Source organism: Ovis aries, chromosome 8, assembly GCF_016772045.2.
Source record: "Ovis aries strain OAR_USU_Benz2616 breed Rambouillet chromosome 8, ARS-UI_Ramb_v3.0, whole genome shotgun sequence".
In the NCBI taxonomy this organism is placed as follows: Eukaryota; Metazoa; Chordata; class Mammalia; order Artiodactyla; family Bovidae; genus Ovis; species Ovis aries.
Window position 1 is genome coordinate 77,103,074 of NC_056061.1, and position 24,920 is coordinate 77,127,993.

At 40.2% G+C, this 24,920-nt stretch overlaps 1 protein-coding gene across 33 annotated transcripts in view; it reads right to left on the minus strand.

The window, feature by feature from the left end:
* SYNE1 (spectrin repeat containing nuclear envelope protein 1) overlaps positions 1-24,920 on the minus strand; it is a 492,315-nt gene that overhangs the window by 193,929 nt on the left and 273,466 nt on the right. For all 33 annotated transcript variants that reach the window (XM_060419830.1, XM_060419826.1, XM_060419828.1 and 30 more), the window contains 12 exons: positions 24,009-24,185; positions 22,725-22,990; positions 16,350-18,510; positions 14,636-14,973; positions 13,837-13,981; positions 12,951-13,169; positions 11,913-12,172; positions 10,310-10,475; positions 9,820-9,975; positions 5,289-5,441; positions 4,231-4,413; positions 3,387-3,524 (listed from right to left, as the gene is read on the minus strand). In XM_060419830.1, the coding sequence (XP_060275813.1) occupies positions 3,387-3,524; positions 4,231-4,413; positions 5,289-5,441; positions 9,820-9,975; positions 10,310-10,475; positions 11,913-12,172; positions 12,951-13,169; positions 13,837-13,981; positions 14,636-14,973; positions 16,350-18,510; positions 22,725-22,990; positions 24,009-24,185 (4,362 nt within the window). The remainder of the gene's footprint in view (positions 1-3,386; positions 3,525-4,230; positions 4,414-5,288; positions 5,442-9,819; positions 9,976-10,309; positions 10,476-11,912; positions 12,173-12,950; positions 13,170-13,836; positions 13,982-14,635; positions 14,974-16,349; positions 18,511-22,724; positions 22,991-24,008; positions 24,186-24,920) is intronic.

Consider the following 24,920-nt stretch of genomic DNA (forward strand, 5'->3'; position numbering starts at 1 on the left):
GACAGCATCATCTATTGAGACTAACAAGCATATGAATGGAATAGTAAGCATATAATATACATTGTATGAGTAGAGTGAAAGGGAAGAAAGGGTTAAGGATGCCAGAAATGAGAGGTGGTATTACCTGTAGGAGGGTTGGGAGAAGGCGTCCTGGAAAAGTCACATCTGAGCTAAGTCAGAGAATGTTTCTATTTGTACAGATGGAGAGGAAAAGGAAAGACCTTTTCTGCTGAAGGGACAGTGTAAGCAAAGGCACATAGGTGAGTGGGCACAAAATGTGCAGTTCCTGGGACGTGCAATGCGTAAAGAGGAGAATGGGAGGTGGGACATCACTCTTTTGCAATAGATCCCTTTTTAAAAAGTAAAGTACATTGTTTTCTCTTGCAATATCATATACATATATCATAAAGCTTAGAAAACATTGAAGAATAAAGAAGATAAAATATTCCACAATCCCATACTCCAGGGATGACTTTAAATAAGGGATAACTGCTGTTCAATTTGGGTGTAATTTTAGGTGACTGAGATCATAAGATACCTACAATTTCTTATCTTTTTCGCCTGGCATTAAAACACGTGCATTTTCTATGCATTGTTTTTGGATAAGCTCAGTTTTCCTTAATTCTTAAGGCAGGCAGACATGAAAGAACTCCCTGGAACATTGTGTACAGGCCGAGTTCTCTCCTGAGCATGTGTGAGGTCACCACCGACACCTGACCTCTGTCCCCCTGTGCCCTCGATGCACCCAACCCAGCCACCTGCCCAAGTCAGAAAAACCTGGCAACCATCCTGGGCTCCTTTCTCTCTTATACCCACATCCAGAAGCCTCCAAGTCCAGATTCCTCGCTAGGTAAAGCCCCTTGATTTTCATCCTCTCAGCCTCCTAAGTGAGACTTTGTCACTGTCTACTGGAATATTGAAACCACTGTCCATGTTGTCTTACCTTCATCAATCTGTCTTCCACAGGCTTCTAAGTCATCTTCCTTAAACTATAGGTCGGAGCTTGTCACCTGCCTGCAGAATGTCTGTCAAAGGCTTAGAGTGACTTCAGGAGAAAGGCCAAGATCTCCATAGGCTCTCATGGCCTGTCTTTGTCTTCTCTTATCTCTCTGGCCTCTTTCCAGCTCTCAGCAAAGCCCCTCAGTGCACCAAGCAGAGCACCCCTCCCTCTTTCTGCTGGGATTTTCCCGTGCATTTTAGGCTGTGTGTCTTTCAGCTCAGAGTCACCTTTTCCTTCCTTGTGCTGTTCTCTGCTAAGTCGTTTCAGTCGTGTCCGACTCTTTGTGACCCCCAGGGACTGTAGCTTGCCAGGCTCTGCTGTTCATGGGATTCTCCAGGCAAGAATACTGGAGTGGGTTGCTATGCCCTCCTCCAGGGGATCTTCCTAACCCAGCAATCAAACCCACATCTCTTGCATCTCCTGCACTGGCCGGTAGGTTCTTTCTAACTAGTGCCACCCGGGATGCCCAGTTTCTTTCCTTCCTTAATCTAACCTGGTTCCTAGTGCTTAGTCACTCAGTCATGTCTGACTCTCTGCGGCCCGCTGGACTGTAGCCCACCAGGCTCCTCTGTCCACGACATTTTCCAGGCAAGAATACTAGAGTTGGGTGCCATTTCCTATTCCAGGGGATCCTCCCAACCCAGGGGGCGAATCTGTGTCTCCTGGGTCTCCTGCATTGGCAGGCGGATTCTTTACCACTAGTACCACCTGGGAACCCCCTCTATCTCTTTTCTCCCTTCAATTATCAACTCCCTGGGGGCAAGGCAGGGAATATTCTTTGTATTCCAAATGCCTAACAAAATTCCCAGCTTTGAAAAGCACTCTATAAACGTTTATTAAATAATAAATGAATGAGAATAGGGGCTATTTTTAAAAATCTAAAAAGAAGAAAACCTTCATGGTCAATTAAAACCTTCATGGTCTACATTCTATCTTATTAAATCCAAAAATTTATTCAGAAAACCTTTTTTAACATTATTTAAGTTTTCTTTAAAATTTCAGTATAGTCATTAATACTCATATAAAAAATTTCCTACATTTTGGATTACAGGGTAGTAATGTTTTGATGAGCATGATACATTTTCCAACTGTTTTTCAAAGAGATTTTACCAAGTTACCAACAGTGTCTGAGAGCTCTAGCTTCCTTCAATATGAGCTTTTAAATAATAGTGTTGACAATGAAAATGCTTTCTTTTAAGTTTGCATTCTAGATCTCTCATGAGTATTTGCTTCATTGTCTACAACCAGTTGTAACTTAAATCTTGTCTGTTAATGCATAATGCAGATCTTCAAGCAGAACAACTCTGCAATTGTTTAAGAAAGACTTCTTGAGAGGAGAGTGCAAGATTGATTAGAGAAGAACAATAAATACAGGGAAACCAATTAGGAGCCTGTTAAAGCGGGGAAATGAGGTTTTGATCTAGAACTCTGTCAACAGGAATGGAAAAGGGGATGTATTTAAATGACATGAGTATACATAAATCAGAACAAAAAAGAAAATCTAACATACTTGAGGATATCCATGTAACTTAAACAAGGACCATTTTGTATTTGATGCCCTGATAACTGGGCTAAAAGATATCTGTATCTAACTCAAGCCTAAATTTAAAAAAGATGAAATAATTTCCTGGATGATATGGCCAAGAGAAAACTTCAGAGGAAGTGAAGTCATGCAGCCTCCATGTGGTGTGGACTCATTCCAGCTGGCCCCTACTTCCCGCAGGAGGTCAGCCCGCTGTGACCAGGCAGAAGCGCTGGAAGGAGGAGGCATGAGATTCAGGCTCTGACCGAGCCCACAGGTGCCAGGCATTGTGCTTGATGATTGCACACATGTTAAACCATTTGATCCTCGTGACAACTCTGCCATATGCATATCATTTACATCTCCATCTTACTGATGAGAAGACTGGATTCTGAAAGGCAAAGTAGTTTGCTCCAAAGTACACAGCCCTAAGTGGCAGGACGTGGTTTTCCCATCAGTTTGAGTCTAGAGCCTGTGATCTTTCCACCTGTCCCTACATCTCTTCCTAAGGGTAGAATTTCCCACCATATCCCTGTGTACAATTGTTTCAAAGAAGCTGCAAAAAAAAAAAAAAAAAAAAAAGATACTATATGGATGGTTATTTTTGGTCTTGGGGAATGGAAAATTTAGAGGTGATAGAGGATATTTATTTACTTATTCAGTCTTACGAAATCTCATGGGTAGCTGCTTTTTTTTTTTTTTTTTCAGTCCCCAGGACAAGTTGTTAAAGCTACCTTGGCTTTCATTTCTCTTGGCATCTTCAATAATTTTTCATCATGTTCCTCCAAATTTTCTGTCAGTCTAGCCAGTTAAATCAAATTACCCTCTTAGTTACCTTTTGAAAACTATTTTTCCTAAAGTTACCTGATGTGAAATGTATTGTTCTCGAAGCTGGCTTGCAGAATTCCATGCAATCTTTCCATGTACCAAGATTTTAGTTTTCTCAATCCACCTTAAAATTAACTCAAGCATTTCATTGTATTCTTCTAGATGGGATGCTGCCTGAAAAATAAATCATTACCATTCAGATAAAAAATGGATACTCTGCTTCTTGAGCTAGAAATCAGTCTTCTATTTCTCTTTGGATACAATAATCCTGGCAGTTGATCATTATAATATCTATGATATCTAAAGGCATAATGAAAAATAATTTCCTTATTGAAAACCTATTAAAGACTTCCCAGTGATGTTAGGATGAAGTCCCATTTCCTAATATGCTTGAATAATCTGTCTTTAAAAAAAAAAATCTCCACTCTCATCTCTTATTCCTCTGTATAGCTCTTCTCCCCTTTTTCATACTCTACCTTCACTGAGTAAGGAGGTGGTAGGTGGGGATTATAACTTTCAATATTATAATTTACTGGTTTCAAATTCTGATTTAACTCATGTTTGACTGCAGAAAAACAACACTCAATTTGTAAAAGTTCAGTCTATACTCAAAAATTATGATGAAGTGTGACCTGAACCAATTAAGTAAAGATCAAGTAAAGATGAACATATATATATTTATTAAAATGTCCATTTATATGAACACCTTTGTGAATGAATTTATAATATGGTTTGATATGAAGTCAGGTTTACATGTATAAATAAATCTTAGGAATACAGGCATGATATGAGATAAACTACACTTAAATTACTCTAATCATTGATAAGAAAATTGAATTTCGGCCATAGAGAATATTGATTGCCAGCCTGGGAAGCATACCTGGTTGAGCTTGGAGAGCTGGTTCTCGGCCTGTCTGATGGTCTGCTGGTGAAGTTCAGTCAGTTTTCCTATCTTCTTGGCCAGTGGCTTACCTAGCTGGCCATTCTGTTCAGAGAATTTTTGCACTGCTTTATCCAGTTCCATTAATTTTAAGTGACAGCCATCTAATTCCTCTCCTAGCACCTGGATGGTCATCAAAAAGAAAGCACATTAGACTACTGAAAATACATTTTCCCAGAAGGATTGTATTTTAAATGATTTTTATAAAAGACAAACACTGTAAAGAAAAATTCTACTATGATCTGCTCATTTCTGTTTCTTTAGTTGGAAAGGAAGAGCAGGATGTTTTGTAATTCTGGTGTTTATTTCCTATGAGGCTGAGAGAGCTAAAATTTTCCTTCTGTCCCACCCAAAAAGGATTAGTCACTTCACTCACTGGCAGAGTGAGAACACAGTTTTAAGTACCAAGAAGATCCTTCATTTTGAAATGTATATATGTACTTAAGTTACTCAGCCATCATTTAGGCGTTTGACACTCTTCCTTCTTACCTACATATACATGCATATTTATGAATTCAGTTTAACTGTGATAATACATTATACTATTGTATTTATAAAATTTCTTTGTGCTGTGCTTAGTCACTCATGCGTGTCCAGCTCCTTGAGATCCCAGAGACTATAGCCCGCCAGGCTCCTCTTTCCATGCGGATTCTCCAGGCAAGAATACTGGAGTGGATTGCCCTGCCCCAGGGGACCTTCCCAACCCAGGGATTAAACCCAAGTCTGAGACACCAGGGAAGCCTAAGAATACTGGATGGGGCAGCCTATCCCTTCTCCAGGAAATTTTCCCAGTCCAGGAATTGAACTGGGGTCTCCTGCATTGCGGGCAAATTCTTCACAAGCTGAGCTACAAACTGCGTGCCTTTATTGTCTGGTTTTGATGAAGCCTGATAAGAAAGGTTTTATTTATTTTTTAGTATCTTCAAAATAAACTAATGCACCTAAAATATTTAAGGCATTGAATAGCACCCCTTATATTTCCACTTCCCCTTCCTTACCTTTTGGTCAGTTTTAGCTTGAACTAAATTATCTGTTTTTGCTCTCAGCTTGGTTAGAATAGTTGTGATATCTCTGGCTATCTTCTGAATTTGCTGGCTGAATTCCTGACTCATGGTCTTGCTCTGTTCAACTTCTTTTACTTTGTCCTGGATCTAAACAATCAATAAAAACAGGAAAACCAATCATGATTAAAACTGAATAATTAATACTAATAACTTCAAGGCATTGTAGGTCATCAGTGCTGCTTTGGTATCCATGTACCTCCTCAAACCATCCATGTGCTGTTACAAGCTCTCATGGTGTTCCTTGCAGCCTTACCTCCTGCCATTTTTATGTATTCACTGCACTTTCTGCTGCTATTTCAGCAAAGGAACTAGCAACACACGTACAATGATTCACTCATCAAATGTTTACAGATAGCAATGTAGATAGCTGAGTTTGAATTCTATCTTCTCCATTTACTGTGTGACTTAAACACACAAACTCTTCTAAGGCTTTTTCTTCATAAAATGGAAAACGCTTCCAGATAACTAGAGGCACACATATTTGCTTCTGTGCACCTTTTCAGAAGTAGCTGTTAATGACCTGTTAACTCTTTTTCTAACTTCCAATTACCATCTTATAGTATGACCCTGAGCACATCCAGTGGAAAGGAAAATGAAAAAATAACAGCTAATATTTATACATTTCCAGTGGCTTTAATTTGATGTGATAACAAACATTTATATTTTGCTTCTGATGTTGAGAAGATGGTAAAGAAATATTTCCTTTACATAAATGAAAGGCCTTTAAAAATATCTTTAAGTCTTGGGGATGTAATATATAGTAGCATGGTGATTATAGTTAACATTTCTATATTGCTTACTTGAAGGTTGTTAAGAGAGTAGTTCTTAAAAGTTTTCATCACATGAAAAAGTTTATAACTATATGTAGTTTTGAATACTAACTAGATTTATTGTGCTGCTCATTTTATAATATATTGTTGTTGTTCAGTCACTCAGCTGTGTCTGATTTTTTGCAACCCCATAGACTGCAGCATGCCAGGCTTCCCTGTCCTTCACCAACTCCTGAAGCCTGCTCAAACTCATGTCCATTGACTTGGTGATGCCATCCAACCATCTCATCCTCCATCATGGCCTTCAGTCTTTCTCAAAATCAGGTTCTTTTCCAATGAGTCAGTCCTTTGCCTCAGGTGGCCGAAGTATTGGAGCTTTAGCTTCAGCATCAGTCTTTCCAATGAATATTCAGGACTGATTTCATTTTGGATGGACAGGTTGGATCTCCTTGCAGTCCAAGGGACTCTCAAGAATCTTCTCCAACACTGCAGTACAAAAGCATCGATTCTTCAGTGCTGAGCCTTCTTTATGGTCTAACTCTCACATCCATACATGACTACTGGAAAAACAATAGCTTTGACTAGATGGATTTTTGTTGGCAAAGTAATGTCTCCACTTTTTAATATCCTGTCTAGGTTGGTCATAGCTTTGATAGCTTACAGTGAACAGTATCGGATTCCTGATCTCTGAAAAAGAATAATTAACTTCAGAACCAGAGACCAGGCTTGATCACTCAAGAGCTTTTGTGTAGCAGAGTTTTATTAAAGTAAAAAGGGACATAGACATCAGAAGAAGGATGGAGAGTGCCCCCCTCGCTAGTGTTAGCAAGGGAGTTATATACTTTTTAAATTACTTATTCAGTTCGGTTCAGTTCAGTTGCTTAGTCGTGTCTGACTCTTTGTGACCCCATGAATCGCAGCATGCCAGGCCTCCCTGTCCATCACCAACTCCCAGAGTTTACCCAAACTCATGTCCATCGAGTCGGTGATGCCATCCAGCCATCTGATCCTCTGTCGTCCCCTTCTCCTCCTGCCCCCAATTCCTCCCAGCAGCAGGGTCTTTTCCAATGAGTCAACTCTTTGCATGAGGTGGCCAAAGTATTGTAATTTCAGCTTCAGCATCAGTCCTTCCAGTGAATACCCAGGACTGATCTCCTTTAGAATGGACTGGTTGGATCTCCTTGCAATTATTACAATAAATCAAAAGAATGCCTCAAGTTTTAAAAACTTGACCAGACCCACTCCCACAATTTAAATTTTAGGATAACAGGATTAGAACTTAACAATAGAAAGATCCTATTAGACCCACTCCCATAATTTACATTTTAAGATATCAGGATTAGTCAGAAGGTTTTCAGGAAGGAGAAACTGTCCTCAAGCAGGATACACTGTTGTATAATCCCTAGTATACAACAAACTGAGTTGTTTGTTGTGTAACCATCAGTTCTGGGCTTAAAGGAGAAAAAAACAATTTTTTTATGTGACTAAGACTAAGGAATGTAGAGAAAAAAATAAAGTTTGTCCTTTCCTCCTCCTCCTTGAGAACCCCAGACCCCTTTCTCCTCCTCGGGGACCCCAGACTTCTTATCAGTTAGCCTAAGAATTGACTCTCTCAGCTTTTCTTCCAAGCAACAAGCATCTTTTAATTTCATGGTTGCAGTCACCATCTGCAGTGGTTTTGGAGCCCAAGAAAATAAAGTCTCTCACTGTTCTATTTTTTTCCCCATCTATTTGCCATGAAGTGATGGGACTAGATACCATGATCTTTGTTTTTTTGAACGTTGAGTTGTTTTTTTTTTTTTTAATTTTAAAATCTTTAATTCTTACATGCGGTGAATGTTGAGTTTTAAGCCAGCTTTTTCACTGTCCTCTTTCACCTTCATCAAGAGGCTCTTTAATTCCTCTTTCTGCCATAAGGGTGGTACCATCTGCATATCTGAGGTTATTGATGTCTTTCCCAGCAATCTTGATTCCAGCTTGTGCTTCATCTAGTCCACCCTTTCGCATGATGTACCCAGCGTATAAGTTAAATAAGCAAGTCTACTTCCTTGACGTACTCCTTTCCCCATTTGGAACCAATTTTTGTTCCATGTCCAGTTCTAACTGTTGCTTTTTGACCTGCATACAGATTTTTCAGAAGGCAGCTAAGGTGGTCTGGTACTCCCATCTGTTTAAGAATTTTCCACCATTTGTTGTGATCCACACACAGTCAATAAGGCAGAAGTAGATGTTTTGTCAAATCAGATCTCCTTTGTTGTTGTTGCTAGTTGTGAGGTCCTGTCTGACTCTTTGTGACCCCAAGGACTGCATCATGCCAGGCTCCCCTGTCCTTCACCATCTCCTGGAGCTTGCTCAAACTCATGTCCATCGAGTTGGTGACACCATTCAACCATCTCGCCCTCTGTTGCCCCCTTCTCTTTCTGCCTTCAGTCTTTCCTAGCATCAGGGTCTTTTCCAGTGAGTTGGCTCTTCATATCACGTCGCCAAAGTAAAATCTCCTCAGTAGCAAGGAAATATATCAAGAAATGAATACCTTTTTTTTATTTCATTATTTTCAGTTGAGTGCTAACATAAATGGAATGCATGTGAATAATTTTATAATAGGGAAATTTATCCAGAGGGGTTAAAAAAAAATGAGATTTGAACTTCTTTTTTTAAGATCTGAACTTGACAAGTCATCCTTCCTGACAAACCCTCCAATGTCTAAGAAGAAAAACCAAATAAGTAAATTAAATATTTAAAACAGAAAATAACATTTTAATTTACGTCAAATGCATGATACAGTAGAATTGGATTTTGATGAGAATTTTTAAATACATTGCATCATACACTGGCAAGTTCAAAAGGTACAGCACATTTGCATGAATATTATAGTTTCTATAGTGCAATACTACTTTCCATTTCATGTAGCAGTTTAGAACTATCTTCTCTTTTTTCTACTGACCAGTTTTAACTCAATTGCTTTAACGTTGGGCCACCAAGCAGGTCTTAAAACCCATTATGTTTCCATATAGATGCTACTGAAGCTATTTTCATGAAATACATGGAAGTGTGTCCTCCTTATGAGGTCTAATATAAAAATCTCCCTGTTCTAAGTATTATGAATGGCTGTGTATCACTTTCCTTAAAAAGAAAATATTTTAAAAATATATATTTATATATATGTATTATGTTTCATTCCCTTCCTTGGTTGTTTGGGAGTTAGACTGACAGACCTTCCTCTAATACAGGACCTTACAGCATGAACTTTGGATAAAAATCTCATTCCTGATTCTACTTTATTTTTAGCTGTTTTCCTTTTATTGAAATACCTTCACCTACTACATCGTGCTGAACCACTGAACTAAAACAACAGATAGAAGAGTGCCTGGCAGACTCTGGGTACTCAATAAATACTTGTTGAATACATGAAATATATCTTGCTTTCTTTGTTTCTTTGAGTAATTATTTTTTGGGGGAAAGGTTAGGGAAATCATATAAATTATCTTTAATGTTTGACATTATTGTTTACACTTAATATCATTTCATATGCTTCTTGGCTACAAATAAAACCTTTAATTTAATATTATTGTTTAATCCTGACCTGTTTTTTAACTCTGTTTCCATGAAGACATGACTGAAAATCCTGCACTGTCACACAAGAGTGCTAAAACAATAAAGAATGGAAAGCTACTCTTTCTGGACTGTAGGTTTACCTGATCATGGATAGTTCCTAATTCCAAGGCCACTTCAGCTAGTTGAAGCGAGAGCTCAGAAGGTAATATAGTGTAAAGACCAAGGTACTTATTCTTCTGCTCTTCAGCCATTTTTTCAACATTCTGTCGGTGATTTATGGCTTCTGTTAGGAGAATCTGAAGGAAAGATCAACATAAGAAATTTCTAGGAGCCAGATAAGGAAATTGATTTTTACACATACAGAGACAAGGATATGTACGGTTCCTCAAAACTGGGTTAAGAGTAGAATTAGAGAAACACATTTACAAAAAACAAACATTTCTATAGTCTCTAAATAAGAAGCATGTCCACTTTATATGGAACAAAAGAGTGTCCAATGAACTAACAGCCTTTCATGTAAAACATTTCTAAAAGATTTCACTTCAATATCTCATTGAATATAACCAAGAATATCAGATTAAAATTAGCACTGTTTTTTTAAATGATGAGTCTAGGGAATGAATTTGGTACCTTAAGTTCTTCAAGTTGAGCATCTATTTCTATTGTTGGATTCCCCAAGTATTCCTTTGTTTCCTGAACCCAAGATTTTACTGAACTGATTTGTGTCTCCACCACTTCTCGCTCCTTGAGCTCTTGCTTTACCATCTTCCCATTCTTCTTGACTTTCTCCTGCATGCTTTAGAAACATTAAGGGGAGAAAGCCAACATGTATTGAAATGAAAGGAAGCCTCTAGTACATGACATCACATTGTCAAAAACAGACATTACAAAGTAAAAACCTTCTATTTTTTTCCAAGTAAAGGAACTTCCCCCAATCTGCCAGATAATTTTCAGTAACATTTAAACTTACTTTAAATACAACAAGAATACCCTTAATGTGAAGTGACTGATTTATCCCTAGAAAAAGGTGAGCTGACATACTCCCCTGCCACTACACTGCAATCCATTTTCCTGTCTAAAATAACCTGGAGATTGTTTGATTTTTTTATTTCCTGTTTAGAAATCTACTTATATGGTACAGAATCATCAGCCCCCAAAATTAATGTAGAATTGGAATAGTTGTGCCTATTAGAGACTAGCCTTTAAATAAAGAATCAAATTTTGGATATTTTATGATTAATAATGTTCAGCATCCAAATTATAAGTCTTTACTTGAATTGACATAATTTGGTTGCAAAGTTTAAATAAGTGGAGTCAGATTATCCTGAATTCATCTATAATTGAAGGGGTGAATATAGGATACATATGAGTGATATATTACTGGGGCATGGCAACCCCCTTCAGTATTCTTGCCTGGAGAATCCCCATGGACAGAGGAGCCTGGTGAGGTGCTGTCCATGGTGTTGCAGAGTCAGACATGACTGAGCAACTAAGTACACATAGTATTAGTCACTTCAGGAGTTAAACTATATAGTGACATTTCCTCTTTGGTCCAATAAGTAAATCAAGCTGGTTATCTATCATTAAGATTAACTTTCTCTACGTTCACTATCAGTAAATGACTCTTATTTACCTGGACTTTGGTATCATCCTTGCTCTAATGTCTCTGTCATCCAATTTAGCCAATGAGCAATCAAGAGTTATCAAAACCAAATTCTCCATAGCTCCCAACTGTTAACCTTTCAAGCTTCATTTCTCATGAATTACCCCATCACCCAAGAGTTCCTTAAAAGTGCTTACTTCCAAGCTGGCTCACTTGCTGTTCCCTTGTCTTCGGAACTCTCCTCCTACCTCACCGGCTGGTTCAAACCTGCTTAGTTTTCAACTTAAATATCCCTTCTGAGGGGAAGCCTTATTTGACTCCTCTCCTAGGTTAGTTGCCTCTGCTTCGATTTCATTTAGCTCCCTTCAAATGCTCCACCTAAATGCATCTTTAGCTGTCTACCTCTGCTGCCTGACTGCAAACTGCCTGAAGGTAGAGATTGAATCTGTTTGCTTCATCACTACATTTCTAATCTGACTAGATATGTGCTAGATAGCAAGGATGATAGGGATAGACCCCATGTCTTAAAGGTGGCATGGTAGAGCTCCCCCAAGACTCTTAATACCACATTTGTCCCTTTTGGTCACGGCCACATTTAGAAACAGAGAATGAGGGCAAGTGTATAGTTACTTCAGGCACCGGTCCTGCATGGCTGTGATCTCCTGCACCGTGGGTGGCTCTCCCCCAGGGGACGGTGTGACTCCATCCTGGAGCATGCTCAGCGCTTGTTGCCGCAGCATCCCTAAGGCTGACTGTTGCCGTTCCAGCTCCAGGGTGAATGTGTCATGGTATTCGAGAAGAGTTACAAGTTCTGCTTTGGAGGCCTTCTCTGCTGAGCTTCCCGGTAATTTATCTTGCAGCTGATCAATCATTTCAGAGGCTTTCTTAACCTGATGACAAACGCACACACTATGAAGTTCAAAAGTAAATAAAATGAAAAAGAGAGGACTATTCCAACAAATGCCACATTTGACACTAAAACACTGATGCACGGTAGAGACGATGGCGTCAACTCTAAATCTTGGGAAGCTAAAACATGAACAATTCTCTTAACATGGAAGAAAAGACCACTTCAATTATTCTGGGTTTCAAGACTTAATCTCAAAATACTATTAGGGCAATCAGGCACTTCATAACATAGAAAAGGGTTTAATTTTATTTTTTACTAAACAGATAAGAGAAAGACTCTTCTCAATATTTATGTTAACATGACTATGTGCCTTTGAGTCACAAAGGAAGATGTGGCTTAAAACACTGAACCCTGTTTAAAAAATAGAAGATATTAAACATGATTTGAAAAATGAGTTAGATTCCTTCCTTATTTCATGGAAAGACAAAGTGTTTTGCACTTTTACAGGGCCAGGAAAGAAAGTTTCGCTAAGAGCCCCACAAATGGGGCAAAATCAGCTTGCTCTCCTCTCAAAATGCAATTGCTTGGTTTCTTTCTTTCTTATTATAATAAATGGGCCTGGACTTGGGACCAAATTGCACATTGCATTCTGTATTTTATTTCATGATTTGGTTTTCAAGTCATGGAGATAGAGATTTTTTGAAAAAGGCTTTTTGCTTTCATAAAGCCAATTTCAAAAAAGGGACAAAACATTGCTTTCAGGATACATTCTCCTCAGTGAGGAGACACTACTTTGACCCATCAGTAATGGTGATTACCTTATTGTTAAAGCTCGTCCACTCATCCACTGCATCTTCCAGTAATTTCTCCTGGTCCTGGGCCACAGCGCGGAGTCGCGTCCAACGCTGCCAGACAGCTGTCGTTGACCTGCTTATGGCTGCTTTGCTGGCATCATTTCCGGTTCTTTCTAGTTCTGAAGCTTCACCCTCTAAAGCCACAATTTTCTCATGGAAAGAGTTTATTACTGACACTAAAGCCTGGAGTGGGAAGAGGAGAAAAGAAGTTGAAGAGAAAGACGATTTTTTTCAAAAACTCTACGGATTTTGGTAAAGTCCAAAATTACCTGCAAAAGAAAACGTTCCTACATACATTTATTTTCCTCTGTTAATTCTTACTTTTACATTTAATTGTAATTGAGTTAGGCTTGAGTTTTCTAAAGCAGTACAGTGAATACTTATTAAAAATTTGACATGCTATCTATCTGAATGACATTATCCTGTTTTTTTTTAATTAGCAAAAGGATAAGTGAACAGAATTTAATATTTAAGTATGTCACATTCACCTTTATATTGCTGTGATATATGAGTGAGACTCAGGTTGTTAGCTTTTGAATTTCAATTGGAGTAATCTAAGTTACATCAGAAAGTATTTACTGAAATCTACTGTGTCACATCTTATCAGAAGCAAATTTCTCTGAATGTACCTTTTGAAAGCTAGCTATGCATTTCCAATGGAATGCTAAATGAGTGACAGCACTTAATTAAGTTAAAACTGCTCTGAAATGTGGTTAAACACATCCTTTTTTTGTATAAGAAGCCCTTGTGGAAATGAGAATTTATTGACTTGTTTCTTGAACTACCTTAGTGCAAAGACCCGTTACAGCTAGAATGACAAGAGTATTAAAAACACCGACAGCACACTAACCTTATGTTCTGACAACTTTTCTTCCGCTTCGTGACTGGAAGAAGTCTTCAATAAAGAAAACTCAGACAATTTCTTTTCAGCTTCATTCATCAGTTCAATAACCTCTTCCCTTGCTTTCTGATAATCCTGCCATTGAGCTGCACATCTTGAAAAACATCCAACAAAAGTCAAGAGACAACTTAAAATCACATATTCCTATGCGAGAGCTCTGAGGTCAGCATGTCTAGGGATACTCACGTCTAGGGATACATCATGAATTTACATGATCATCTACATCCTTGCGCTCCTGCTCCTGCTTAGTTGCTCAGTCATGTCTGACTCTTTGTGACCCCATGGATTGTAACCCACCAGGCTCCTCTGTCTGTGGGATTTCCCAGGCAAGAATACTGAGTGAGTTACCATTCCCTTCTCCAGAGGATCTTCCCAACCCAGGGATCAAACCACAGTCTCCTGCATTGCAGGCAGATTCTTTACCATCTAAGCCTCTAGCAAAACCCCAGTGTACATGCTTAGTGTGTTAGTCGCTCAGTCATGTCTGACTCTTTGCAAGCCCATGGACTGTAGCCCAGCAGGCTTTTCTGTCCATGGAATTCTCCAGGCAAGAATACTGGAGTGCGTAGCCCTTCCCTTCTCCAGGAGATCTTCCCGACCCAGAGATCAAACCCAGGTCTCCTGCATTGCAGGCAGATTCTTTATCATTTGAGCCAACAGGGAGGCCCATGTACATCCTTAATGCATTCAAATTTTCCACGTGAAAACCCATTTCACTAGAATATAAAGAACAAAGTAATTTCTGTACCTCTGCAAGAGCTCTAACTGGGCATGTGAATCCTGTATTATCGTCTGGCTCTTCTCTTCCAGGGAGGCCATTTTCTGCGCTAGGTCCTCTTTTCCAGTCGGCTTGATGAGTGGGTCCAGGTTGGCTACCAGGCCTTGGAGCTCCTCCAGATTGCTGTGGAACTGATCCTCTGCACTAAAAAATTCCATGTGGCTTTTGAGACTCTCCTCCGCACTCTCCACATCGAGGCCATTGCCTGTCAGTTGTAACATTTCATGAGCATCCTCAAGCCAGTCGTTAGCAGCTTGAAACACTTGATAGTACCTTTGACACTGACTGTATATTTGGGTCAAGGTAGTCTGAAAAACAGCAAGAGCAGGCACAATAAACACTCATTTGCAATGTGTTTCCCGAAAATAGTTTACATCTTCCATTTCTTTTCAGGTCAGTCTCGTGGTGGTATGTCTGCAAGTGAATTGATGAGCTGGTGACATTTGTTTTTTATTATTCTCTACTTTCCCTTCAGCTCTTCTTGTTATAATTTTATTATCTCAGTTAAAATAAACAAGAAAGGTCATAGAATAGAAACTTATGATGGTTCTGAAACGTCCTCTCTCTAAAGAAAAAGTATAATGCTTAGCAATAGGTGGCAGAATGAATATTCACCAAAGTGAAATAATGCCTTAGGTAGTATGTGTGTTCTCAGTCACATTTGACTCTTTGCACTCCCATGGACTGGAGCCCACCAGGCTCTTCTGCACATGTTAATTTTCCAGACAAGAATGCTGGAGTGGGTTGCCATTTCCTCCTCCAGGGGATCTTCCTGATCCAGGGAGTGAATCCACATCTCTGGCATCTCCTTGCAATGGCAGGCAGATTCTTTACCTCTGTGCCACCTGGGAAGACCCAGTTCCTCAGGTAGGAAGGAGTGTAACCATACCAGTGGGAATGTGAACTGGTATAACCACTATGGAAAACAGTATGGAAACTCCTCAAGAAATTAACCACCAATATGATCCAGCAATCTCACTCCTGGGTACTTATCCAAAGAAAACAAAATCATTACCTCAAAGAGAAATCTGTACTTTCATGTTCATACCAGTGCTATTTACAATAGTCAAGGTATAGAAATAACCTAAGTGTCCATCCACAGATGAATGAATTAAAATACACATCTTGGAATATTTTGGCTGGTTGAAATTCCATAGAATCAGAATGACTGAGAACAGATGTGGGGAAAACGGACCAATGTATTAAAGCAAGTAAACTTTTGGGCAGGCTAAGGTCCATAGGGTCATACAGAGTTGGACAAGACTGAAGCAACTTAGCACCCACTCTATTATTTATTAGCTCTCCAAAAGGAGAGAGAGAATCAAGGTGTTCCTGTGTTAAAACGAAAGTCATATCAACATGGAAATCACTTGAAATGAATACCATGAACATAAAAACTCACACCTGTTTGCTACTGCGCTTAGTTGCTCGCTTCATGCCTGACTCTTTGCAGCCCCGTGGACTGTAGCCCACCAGGCTCCTCTGTCCATGGGGATTCTCCAACCAAGAATGCTGAAGTGGGTTGGCATGCCCTCCTCTAGGGGATCTTCCCAACCCAGGAATTGAACCTAGGTCTTCTGCCTTGCAGGCAGATTCTTTACCAGGTGAGCTGCCAGGGAAGCCCCACACCTGTTTACAAAGAAGCAAAGTGAGACAAATGGAGCAGAAGCCCCATGGCACCCACCTGTCTGGTGCGGAGAGCTTCCTGCAGGGCCCCATCCAGCTCTGAGAGCTCAGCCAGTGTGCGCTGTAGGTCGGCAGAGATCAGCTCCTTGGCTCTCATGAATTTCTCCTGCTCCTTGTTGCTCAGCGCATTCATTATCCTCAGGCTGGACTGCACCTCTTCCTGATGGATCTGGACCTTTCTGATCTCCTCTTGGATGTCCCGCAGGTTTGGGTCCAGGCACAGCGGTCCACTCAGGGCCGCCTCCACGCTCCTCAGCCAATCCAGGGAGCGGCTCAGCTCTGTCTGGAAGTCTCTACTCTGCACCATGCGGCTCTCACACTCCGTCACTGTCACGCCAATGGCAGAGGTGAGCAGTTTTAACTCCTCTTGCCAGGCCTGGAGCTGATGCTTGGCTTTCTCGTAAGCTGCGGGGTCGAGATGCGAAACGAGATCTTCGAGATGCCTGGTGACACGTTTTAGGAGAATTCCGGAATTCTGGAGGCTTCCCGCCAGGGAGTGATATACTTTGAGCTTCTCCTCTGCGGGCAGCGTCTCCTCGTTCACCTTGGACTGCTCCATCCTCGCGGCCTCTAGCTGTTTCTCTAGCTGGAGGCACATCCTCTCGTGTTCCTGGTAAGCACTGGTGGTGTCTTCTAAGAAGCTCACCCTCTGTTCTGTCTGGCGCTTCAGCCTGTGGTACAGGGTGACGAGCTGCGGCATCTTGTCAGGTTGCCACGGCTGCCCAGTGCTGCGAAAACTTTCTTTCTTCTGGTTCAGTTCGTCCATGGCTTCGGTGAGGCCTGCCACCTCACCCCCCAGAGCTCGCCAGCTATCCTGAAGAGACAGAGCCTCCTCGACGCTCAGGTGGCCGGGGATTTGGCTCATCCTGGAGAACTGGTCTTCAAGGTCATGCAGAGACTGGCTTGTCAGCTCGATCAAGGAGGCGTATTCTTTCCGAGCCAGCATTGCCTCTTGGACTTTATAGAACTTGTCTTTAGCCAAGTCAATGATCACGTTAAACTGCAGGGGCAGTGCATGGAGCTTTTCGTCGAGGTAGGAATGGTCCACTTCATTCAGCGTGGGCAGGATGGCCTGTCCAGTTCTCTGCAGGGAAAGTAGGAGGTTTTCATATTCTGGAGACTGTTCGAGAATGTGTTGGTATTTGGCCAGCTGTGTGTGCAGCTCAGCAGTCTCATTCATTAGATTGATCTCAGGAAAGGTAACAATATCTGCTTGTTTGAGCCAGTGACAGGCTTTATCAAAATCTTCCTTAAAATGCTTCCTAGAAACCAGATTTTTCTCCAGCTCTTGTAGCCGATGGCTGCACTTCTGTAAAACGGTGTCATAGACGCTCTGCAATTCCTGGAGCTTCCCTAGTACCTCACTCTTTTCCTGCTCTGTGACTCCTTTCATTAACTCGCGACCCTGGGCCCAAAGTCCAGTGACCTCGTTTTGGTAAGTTTTGAGGCTGGCTTGTGCACTCTTACATGTTTTCACCTGTTTGCTCACGTCATCTGGTAGCAGGCAGATATGTTCACGGAACATTATCTTGCGCTCGTGTTGCTGAATCTGGCTGGTCGCCTGGAACACCGCCATGAGAAACTGGGTTTTCTCGGACAAAGCCTTGTTTAAGTACTTTCGTCTCTGGCCCACTAAGTCACTGAGACTGCTCACGTGCCTTTGTGCATCAGACAGTGCCTTCTGGATTATCTGCCTCTCGTTGAGGCCAAGATCAGCCATCACCCTGTCAGCATCCTTTGTGAGAGACTTCAGGAGCATCTGTTTGGCCTCCAGTTCGCTGCAAATGGCAAGGTGATCCATGAGCAGGTTCTGAGCCATGTCAGGTGGGGGGCTCTGCTTAAGAGCCTCAGCGATATTGGGCTGTTGCTCTTCTGCCCACTCCATCAGCTCCTGAAACCTGGACCGAACCACACTGAGCTCCTCCAGGTTGGTGATGGACACTTGGATTTTTCTTTTAACGAGGTCCTCTAGCTGAAACCAGCGTTGTTCAAGGTGACTCGTCTGTTCTTTGACTAATTCTTTGTCATCTAAATTCAGATGTTCTATCATTTTCTGCTTTTGTTCTTTCAGATCTTCAATAGCCTTCTTTCTCTCCTGCAATGCCAGGGCCAACTTTTTCAAAGCTTCCAGGTGAACAGCTGTACTCTCTGCATCAGATCTATATTAAAGCACATAAAGTCAAGTTAACTTTAGTCCATATCTGTGCTTGTTTGTATCATGTTAAATTGCACATTACCATCTTCTTTAAGTGGGTGTTCTTAGCTTAGAGTTACTCAATTCATGCCTCATTGACAGAGATTCTGTAGTTACTATGAAATATGGTGTTAGTCACTCAGTCGTGTCCAACTCTCTGTGGCCACATGGACTGTAGCCCACCAGGCTCCCCTGTTCATGGGATTCTCCAAGCAAGAGAGTGGAGTGGGTTGCCGTTTCCTTCTCCATTATAGAATATAAGACCCATGTATTTCCATAGCAGAAGTTGAACCAAGATAGTCTGCCTGGATACTTCTCTGCTCTCCATCTTTTAGCTAAGGCTGCCCTCTCATCACATCTGACATGTACTTGTAGTTTCTTCCCCTGGCTCTCATCAACAGAACAGCAACTGCATGTTAACAAGACCCCTTGATGATTTGTGGAAACACAACATACTGAGAAACACTGATCTACTGCATTCGTGACAATGGCACTGAAAGGAATTAAGTGACCTGTGATTTCTGTGCTTTCCTGAGAGAAGTTCCAGCAAACAGTCCAGTGGTAGACAATATGCCATGTGTAAGCTATAACCAATGACTCTAACAGCCGCTCATTGGTATAACTCAGATATTTTTTTATATATCATTAGAAGCTTTAAAAGTAAGTGTGAAATGCAAAGAATTCTCATTCCATTGACTACAAGACACACATAAGAAAAACTGAATCTTAGAATCTTTTTCATTTACAAAACAATTAGTTCTGAAGCATGAGGAAGAGTGTTGGGAGAGTATATGATGACTTCCATTTGAGACATATAGTACTGCTCTTAGTCACCCAGTTCTGTCGGACACTTTGCAACCCTATGGACGGTAGCCCACCAGGCTCCTCTGTCCATGGGGATTCTCCAGGCAAGAATACTGGAGTGGGTTGCCGTGGACATATTATCTCTGTCGTGTTTGTGGGTTAACCAGACCCAGGTGCTACTGTCAGTCTGAAATACAGGGTTTTGCTGACACTGGATTTATCCCAAAGACTAGTAACATGTTGAGCATCAAAAAAAAAGCAAACATATCAGAAAGTAGTGTACTTCCCCTAAAACAGAAATCCACATAAAGAAAAAACCCACAATTGAATTACACCTAAAATATGTTTTCAGTTTTAATTGCTACAAACTACTAAATCTGGGCAGAAAAAGTACAGATTTTAATAAATCATAGTGATCAAAATTACAGAAAGATTCTATATAAGACTCTGTGGAGCTGACTGTGCCTCAGATCATGAACTCCTTATTGCCAAATTCAGACTTAAATTGAAGAAAGTACGGAAAACCACTAGACCATTCAGGTATGACCTAAATCAAATCCTTTATGATTATACAGTGGAAGTGAGAAATAGATTTAAGGGACTAGATCTGATAGATAGAGTGCCTGATGAACTATGGAATGAGGTTCGTGACATTGTATAGGAGACAGGGATCAAGACCATCCCCATGGAAAAGAAATGCAAAAAACCAAAATTGCTGTCTGAAGAGGCCTTACAAATAGCTGTGAAAAGAAGAGAAGCGAAAAGCAAAGGAGAAAAGGAAAGATATAAGCATCTGAATGCAGAGTTCCAAAGAATAGCAAGAAGAGATAAAAAAAAAACCTTCCTCAGTGATCAATGCAAAGAAATAGAGGAAAACAACAGAATGGGAAAGACTAGAGATCTCTTCAAGAAAATTAGAGATACCAAGGGAATATTTCATGCAAAGATGAGCTTGATAAAGGACAGAAATGGTATGGACCTAACAGAAGCAGAAGATATTAAGAAGAGGCGGTAAGACTATACAAAAGAATTGTACAAAAAATATCTTCACGACCAAGATAATCACGATGGTGTGATCACTCACCTAGAGCCAGACATCCTGGAATGTGAAGTCAAGTGGGCCTTAGAAAGCATCACTATGAACAAAGCTAGTGAAGGTGATGGAATTCCAGTTGAGCTAGTTCAAATCCTGAAAGATGATGCTGTGAAAGTGCTGCACTCAATATGCCAGCAAAGTTGGAAAACTCAGCAGTGGCCACAGGACTGGAAAAGGTCAGTTTTCATTCCAATCCCAAAGAAAGGCAATGCCAAAGAATGCTAAAACTACCACACAATTGCACTCATCTCACACGCTAGTAAAGTAATGCTCAAAATTCTCCAAGCCAGGCTTCAGCAATACGTGAACCGTGAACTTCCAGATGTTCAAGCTGGTTTTAGAAAAGGCAGAGGAACCAGAGATCAAATTGCCAACATCTGCTGGATCATGGAAAAAGCAAGAGAGTTCCAGAAAAACATCTATTTCTGCTTTATTGACTATGCCAAAGCCTTTAACTGTGTGGATCACAATAAACTGTGGAAAATTCTGAAAGAGATGGGAATATCAGACCACTTGACCTGCCTCTTGAGAAACCTATATGCAGGTCAGGAAGCAACAGTTAGAACTGGACATGGAACAACGGACTGGTTCCAAATAGGAAAAGGAGTAAGTACATCAAGGCTGTATACTGTCACCCTGCTTATTTAACTTATATGCAGAGTACATCATGAGAAACCCTGGACTAGAAGAAACACAAGCTGGAATCAAGATTGCCGGGAGAAATATCAATAGCCTCAGACATGCAGATGACACCACCCTTATGGCAGAAAGTGAAGAGGAACTAAAAAGTCTCTTGATAAAAGTGAAAGAGGAGAGTGAAAAAGTTGGCTTAAAGCTCAACATTCAGAAAACGAAGATCATGGCATCCAGTCCCATCACTTCATGGGAAATAGATAGGGAAACAGTGGAAATTTTCACTTTATTTTTTGGGGGCTCCAAAATCACTGCAGATGGTGACTGCAGCCATGAAATTAAAAGATGCTTACTCCTTGGAAGGAAAGTTATGACCAACCTAGATAGCATATTCAAAAGCAGAGACATTACTTTGCCAACAAAAGTCTGTCTAGTCAAGGCTATGATTTTTCCAGTAGTTATGTATGGACGTGAGAGTTGGACTGTGAAGAAGCTGAGTGCCGAAGAACTGATGCTTTTGAATGGTGGTGTTGGAAAAGACTCTTGAGAGTCTCTTGGACTGCAAAGAGATCCAACCAGTCCATTCTAAAGGAGATCAGCCCTGGGATTTCTTTTGGAAGGAATGATGCTAAAGCTGAAACTCCAATACTTTGGCCACCTCATGCAAAGAGTTGATTCATTGGAAAAGACTCTGATGCTGGGAGGGATTGAGGGCAGGAGGAGAAGGGGACGACAGAGGATGAGATGGCTGGATGGCATCACCAACTCAATGGACGTGAGTTTGAGTGAACTCCGGGAGTTGATGATGGACAGGGAGGCCTGGTGTGCTGCAATTCATGAGTTCACAAAGAGTCGGATACAAATGAGTGACTGAACTGAACTGAACTGAACTGAACTGATGTGGGTGGTGAGGGAATCCTTTTCAAAGAAAAAGTGAAGAAGTGTTCAGTTGCTATAAAATGAAACAGTGTTAGTCGCTTAGTCATGTCTGATTCTGTGATTCTATAGATTTCAGCTTTCCAGGCTCCTCTGTCCATGGATTTCCCAGGCAAGAATACTAGAGTGGGTAGCCATTTCCTTCTCCAGGGGATCTTCCCGGCCCAGGGATTAAACCCGGGTCTCCTGTACTGCAGGCGGACTCTTGACCATCTGAGCCATCAGATTATTCACTAAGTTCTAAAATACCACAAGTACAAGAAAAAACTAGACTGAGTTACACCGAATGTGTTACTTCACAGAACTGGCAAGAAACCTGCGGAACTTCTTTCAAGAAGGATTTGTGTCCTCAATTTACAGAGTCCCACAACAGGTAATTAAAATTAGAAATATTCTTGGGAGGTACTTTAAAGTCAAAGTTTTATAATAGCCCTGAAATATTCCTTGAGGTCACAGGTAGAATCAGTGCTGTATTCAAACATTTTCCTTTTATCCACTGCTTAAAGTAATATTGGGTGAGGAAAGTCGTGATTCTGTGTGAATATGATCACACTAGACTCTTAATAATGTTTTATCAGTATTTAAATTTGATTCATGCATCCATGATAGAAAATGGATGTTTAAAATGTAAGAAAGATATTTTCGATTTTTATAGAATTAAGAAATTTCTGGCTTAGCAGTTTGGTGACCCCCTAGAGAACTGCTGTTACCTGGCTAAGTTATCCCATTCTGTAGTAAATTTTTCTAAGAACCCTTCGACAACATTCATACGGTCATGGTAATCTCGTGTTCTCTGGAGATCTTCTTCTCTTTGCAAGCACAGATTGTTGGAATGAAGGCACAGATCCAGCCACTGGTCATTTAAATGACTTATTTCCTTGTGTTCAGGGGACTCTTGCTTCTTGGTCAGCTCATCCACTTTCTCTGTAATAGTGGTCACTGATGCCTGTTTGCACTGTAGCTTCTTAACAAAATCCTAAAGGATGACAACAATAAAATAAACAATACGTTATAACCCACTCCCCAAATAAATACAGATTGAAGCACAGATACAATACCTCTGAACACTTTAAGTAACTGAAGAATGTATACTGAGGGACAAAGAGAAAGCCATCATGCTTTTTTATAAACACAAATGTCTAAGTATATAAGAGTCAAAGGGAAACTGTGGTATCTTCTTGTGTTACTTCAGAAAGTAAAAAGAAAAACTGATAAATGTGGAACAATATTGTAGTCATTATGAGAAAAAGTTAACATTTTATCTTAAAGTGTATCCTTAGTTTTCTAAAAAATTTTAAGGTTCATGATTTTCAAAAAAAATCTAATTTATCTCCAGGAGGTATGTCTTCTGCTAGAGACAACATTCCAGCAGAAAATAAAAATGACTGATTATCACAGGGAAAATATAAATCTTAAAGTTTGTTAAAAATCTGGTACAACTTCCAATCAGGTTAATTTAATAATTTTCTATTGCATTTTAAATATATAAATATTTTATTACATTTAAGTTAGCTATGTTAATACATATACATTACATATTATATTCATTTATTTATTGGCTGTGCCATGTGGCTTGCAAGATCTTAGTTTCCCGACCAGGAACTAAACCCAGGACCCAGCAGTAAAAGTGCCGAGTCCCAACCACTGAAGTGCCTAAATATACATTTACAGTCCTACAGCTTTAGCAATTTTTGTGATGAGAAGCTAATAAATAGTAAGGCTCTGTGTTTGTTTAATGATACAGCCTTCTGGTTCTGCCAGCTGAATTATAGTTGCTTTGTTCATAAACAAGCTACAGAGTGAACGTTCTTCAAAGCAAGTAGCCAACGGGAGCTCCAAAAAATATCTGAATGTTGACTTTCTGATTTGTACTCTTCTGGTACCAAATGAAAGTGGTTCTGATTCTGTCTTATTCTTTAACTATGTGTATGGATTGGCTGACACATACCCATGCTGGTTGCCTCTGTTTCCCCTGGAGACACATGAATTCCTACCTTTACTTGAGACACCATGTTCTGTGCGATGTTTAGCTCCAGTTCTGAGTGCCTCCTCTTCATATTCTGCAGCTGCTGATCGGCATCCTGGAGGTAACTCCAGAGCTCAGCCTTCATGTGCTTGATCTCCTCCCAGCCCTGAGTTAGGTTCTGTGCCTGGGCAAGCCTTTGTTCAATCTGGAGAAAACACAGAGGCAAAAGTCAGCGGCAACAGACAGAAACATTTATGTTCAGTGAATCAGCCTGTCCATGTACGCAGACCAACACTTGGGTACACACACAAACACACACACACACACACACAGTGATAAATCTCCCCCAAATTATTTGCCCCAAGAAAAACAGATTTTATATTTTGGTTTTCTAAAGACTTTAAGTGTCAAAGACTTATGCCATATGATTTCAATCAGTACTGTGAGGCTTTAGAAGTTCTACCAATTTATTAGGTCAGAAGCTGCCCTGATGCTTTTTCACACTGGGCATTTCACAGATGTAGACACATCTGTTTGACAGACTCTGCACTGTGGTCTTGGGGTTAACTAGAAAAGACTTATATTGTTCTCTATCACACATTTGCTGACATCTCTTATAGAACACTGAGTAATTAATGTTTTGGATATATGTTTAGACCTACTTCACTGGTTTTTGAAATCATGCAACTTTTTTCAATAAATAATTTCTGTAAAAAATATAGAAGCTATATCATCTTTCTTAAAGATTTAAAAACAGACTTGCTCTGATAATATAGTAAAATATAAAAGTAAAAAAATGCTATTTTAATTATTTATATTATAATGATTTATCTTAATTTCTTTTTTTCCTTTAGAATATTTTACTCTTCTGGAATATTTAATCAATTAAATACCAAAATCTTTTTTTTTTTTTTTTTAATCCAAACACATTGAGTTGCAG